At 60.4% G+C, this 4,159-nt stretch overlaps 1 protein-coding gene across 1 annotated transcript; it reads left to right on the top strand.

Annotated features, from left to right (window-relative positions):
• The first annotated feature begins 2,447 nt into the window (after positions 1–2,447).
• Positions 2,448–3,620, top strand: Sox1 (SRY-box transcription factor 1). The gene has a single exon (XM_047554492.1). It carries the CDS (start codon positions 2,448–2,450, stop codon positions 3,618–3,620), a length of 1,173 nt encoding a protein of 390 aa, XP_047410448.1.
• Positions 3,621–4,159: the final 539 nt, after the last annotated feature.

Raw genomic sequence — 4,159 nt, 5'->3', positions numbered from 1 at the left:
TATAACCCAGATATTTAGTGAGAAAATATGAAATGATGTTTCCTTTCTAATATAATTATATATCATTTGATGAGTTTACTATTAAATGCTGAATGACCTGAAATGAAAGCAGTTTAATCTGCAGAGAGATCAATTCTCTATTGCACTGCATACTGTAGCAACCCTGCATTAAAAAAAACTACAGTAATAATCATAGTAATTGAGAGAAAAGAAGGTATTATTCCTGGACCTTGGACAAGCATACGGTCAGGAAATTCATAACCTGAGTTTTTTTTTAATTGAAAAAAAGGAGAAGTGTCCCATGATCACGGTTCAACATATCTAAATATCCTTATTAGTATCATCATCATCATGAGTATTTCAATTTCGTGGAGGTAGGTCTGGAGGCATTTGGCTAAGGCCCTAGTTTACCCACATCATCTCCTCAAGCACTCTCATTTCAGGTTGCATGTAGAATATTCCTTGTAATTCCCAGAGGACCTCAAGAGGGATAAAGGAGTTTAACGGATTCTTTGGAAGAAGTCTTTGGGCCACGTTCATCCCCTTCCGTTGTAAACAGCATCCTGAGCCAACAGTGTTTGAGGCTGGGTTTGGAAATCTCTTGTGCATCCCAAAATCACAGACACTTTGAGGTTTAAGAATTACAACCGCAGGTGGGTGCCTTAGTCATTCCATGAGCCGGTCTTCCTTTTGCTTAACGTAGGAACACGGGTATCTGTCCACTGGTCACGAGGCCCCACCTTTCCATTCAATTCGACCACCTTCACAGTTCTCAAGCAAACAGCTCGTGAGAGATTCGCTCCAGAACAGCGTGGACTAGATCACTCTTCTGCTATTTCAACAAACTTTTTCAACTGTTGGAGTAACTAGATTCCAGATGTACCTTACGGCTATTGACCTTCTAAGAAACTGAAGAGGAGGACGTTAAATGGGATGAGTATTGGTTGTAACCTCCAAGCTCACGGAAAGCCTGGAACCCGGTCCCTGGAAAAGCTCAGGGCCTATACTAAACGAAGCTGTGAACCATGAGCCATACAAATGCGCCCCCAGTTGCCAGAACTATGAGGCCTAGACTGTAAAGGCCTTCTTCGAGAGAGCAAGGACTGGCGAACTCCCGGACGCACCCGGGAGAAGCGTGCACTGAACTGGCGGGTGGGGGCGCCTGGGCTGCCTGATGCTTGCAGGAGAGCCTGTGGGGAGGGTTTTCGGTTGTGCCCCTGCTCGCATCCTTTTCTGCACTCGGAATGAGCTGAGGCGAGATGTTGGTCTCCTCTCCCAACTTTCTCCTTCCCTGCCGGCGCGACTTGGCTGACGGGGACAGAGGAGGAGCTGGGTCTCCAGTGAGCACATTTAAACATGGCCCGCGGCTGTATCCACCCCCACCCCCCCACCCCAACAACGATTCTTTCTTCGCCTTGCTTTTAAACCCAATCGTTAATCATTCTGAGCGCGCGGGCGGGGAGAGGCAAGGGGGGTGAGATCGGGGTTCGCCGCGGCCGCGGCGCGCGCGCTCAGGAAGCAGGCTGTGACCCCCCCTCCCGGGCCTCCTTTCCCCTCCTTCCTGCCCTGCTCCCCCCCTCCTCTCCTTCTCCCCGCTCCGCCGCCCGCGCCCAGTGTATCTACTCCCTCCCCACGTCACTCGCCAGCGCGCCATGCAAATCATCGCCGCCGCCGGCTCCTATTGGCCGCGGCGCGCTCATTTAATGGCAGCCCGGGCCCTGCGTATGGCTGCTGGGCCCCGCGCGCCGCCGGCCCCGCGTGCGCCTCCGCTCCGAGCGCACTGCCCCGGGCAGGCAGCGGGCAGCCAGTCCCGGACTCTGCGGCCCGGCTCTCTGGCTTCTCTGCGCGCTCTCACCCCTTCGCTGTTCCAGAACCCCTCCCTGGCTGCACCGTAATCGCCCCCTCGGGACCCCCCTCCGCTCCCCCCCTCGGCGCCTGGCTTTCCCCCGGGCAACTGGGACCCGCACATGCCCAGCGCACGCGGCGTGCCGCCCTGCTAGAAGTTGCGGCCCCGGAGTTGGAGGCCGCTGAGGACTGAGCACGGGAAGGAGGCAGCGTGCGGCAGCAAAGAGGAGCTGCGAACCCCCGGAGCACCGCTCCCGGCCCAGAAAGTGGAGCGGCAACTTGGCCACGACTGCACCTGTTTGCACAGCTCCGCCGAAGGCGACTGGGTTGCAGCGGCGGCGGCGACCCTGGCCGTCGGCCTCTTTGGCAAGTGGTTTGTGCACGAGGAGAAACTTTCCGCCGCGAGCTGAACCGGCACTGAGTGCGTGTGATTCTGCCTCTTTTTTGTTGTCGTTACCTCCACCCTCCCGTCCTTTTCTGTGCTAGGCAACCCCCCGCCCCGCGTCTCGCTCGGTTTGAGCCCCTGTCCCTCTCACCCCGACCCGGCCGTCTATGCTCCAGGCCCTCTCCGCGCGGTGCCGGTGAACCTGCGAGCCGCCCCGATGTACAGCATGATGATGGAAACCGACCTACACTCGCCGGGCGGCGCCCAGGCCCCGACGAACCTCTCGGGCCCGGCCGGGACAGGCGGCGGAGGCGGAGGGGGCGGCGGAGGTGGCGGCGGGGGCGCCAAGGCCAACCAGGACCGGGTCAAACGGCCCATGAACGCCTTCATGGTGTGGTCCCGCGGGCAGCGGCGCAAAATGGCCCAGGAGAATCCCAAAATGCACAACTCGGAGATCAGCAAGCGCCTGGGGGCCGAGTGGAAGGTCATGTCCGAGGCCGAGAAGCGGCCGTTCATCGACGAGGCCAAGAGGCTCCGCGCGCTGCACATGAAGGAGCACCCGGATTACAAGTACCGGCCGCGCCGCAAGACCAAGACGCTGCTCAAGAAGGACAAGTACTCGCTGGCCGGGGGGCTGCTGGCGGCCGGCGCTGGCGGCGGTGGTGCTGCGGTGGCCATGGGCGTGGGTGTGGGCGTGGGCGCGGCGGCGGTGGGCCAGCGCCTGGAGAGTCCGGGTGGCGCGGCGGGCGGCGGCTACGCGCACGTCAACGGCTGGGCCAACGGCGCCTACCCTGGCTCGGTGGCTGCGGCGGCAGCGGCCGCGGCCATGATGCAGGAGGCGCAGCTGGCCTACGGGCAGCATCCCGGCGCGGGCGGCGCGCACCCGCACGCGCACCCCGCGCACCCGCACCCGCATCACCCGCACGCGCACCCGCACAACCCGCAGCCCATGCACCGCTACGACATGGGCGCGCTGCAGTACAGTCCCATCTCCAACTCACAGGGCTATATGAGCGCCTCGCCTTCGGGCTACGGCGGCCTTCCTTATGGCGCCGCGGCCGCCGCTGCCGCTGCCGCGGGCGGCGCGCACCAGAACTCGGCAGTGGCGGCGGCGGCTGCCGCCGCTGCTGCGTCGTCGGGCGCCCTGGGTGCGCTGGGCTCGCTGGTCAAGTCAGAGCCGAGCGGCAGCCCGCCGGCCCCAGCACACTCGCGGGCACCGTGCCCCGGGGACTTGCGGGAGATGATCAGCATGTACTTGCCTGCCGGCGAGGGTGGCGACCCGGCGGCGGCCGCGGCGGCCGCGGCGCAGAGCCGGCTGCACTCGCTGCCCCAGCACTACCAGGGCGCGGGTGCGGGCGTCAATGGCACCGTGCCCCTGACGCACATCTAGCACTGCCGGGACACCAGGGACTGAGGTTCGCTGCGGGCGACCCGGCTACGGCGAGCGCGCGGCCAGCGCTCGGACTGTCGTCCTGGTCCAGCGCGGCCTTGCTTTTGTACAGACGTTTCCACGTTCTTGTAAAAATGAAAACACTGGAGATGAACACCAGGTGACACATGCCCCTCACTCACCTTTCCAGGAGCTCCTGGGACCACGAGACGCTGACACGTCTTGCGTTTTAGACTGAACTTTGGTGGTGTTTTCTCGAGAGTTTTTGTACAGTATTTATCATCCACGGAAGAGGCAGAAAGTGTTTTCTCTGCTCGAGGGGACAAAAAGACAAAACAAGCGAGAGGCGATGCCAACTTTTGTATCCAGGCCCGCGCCCTAACTTTCCTCCCTGCATCGCTTCCTGATGCTTTACTGCCCGAGGCCAAGTGACCGCGAGTTGTTCTCACTTGTTACAAATGTAGTAAGGCAGATCCAAACATTTACAAGTTTTTTGTAGTTGTTACCGCTCCTTTGGGTTGGTTTGTTAATTTATACAA

The sequence above is a fragment of the Sciurus carolinensis genome, chromosome 5 (assembly GCF_902686445.1).
Source record: "Sciurus carolinensis chromosome 5, mSciCar1.2, whole genome shotgun sequence".
Taxonomy (NCBI): domain Eukaryota; kingdom Metazoa; phylum Chordata; class Mammalia; order Rodentia; family Sciuridae; genus Sciurus; species Sciurus carolinensis.
Note: the sequence above shows the minus strand (reverse complement) of the source record. Positions and strands in the feature narration are given on the sequence as shown.

What these genes read in the sequence shown, in the direction of transcription:
- Sox1 (XM_047554492.1), top strand. Translation starts at nt 2,448, where the DNA reads ATGTACAGCATGATGATGGAAACCGACCTACACTCGCCGGGCGGCGCC.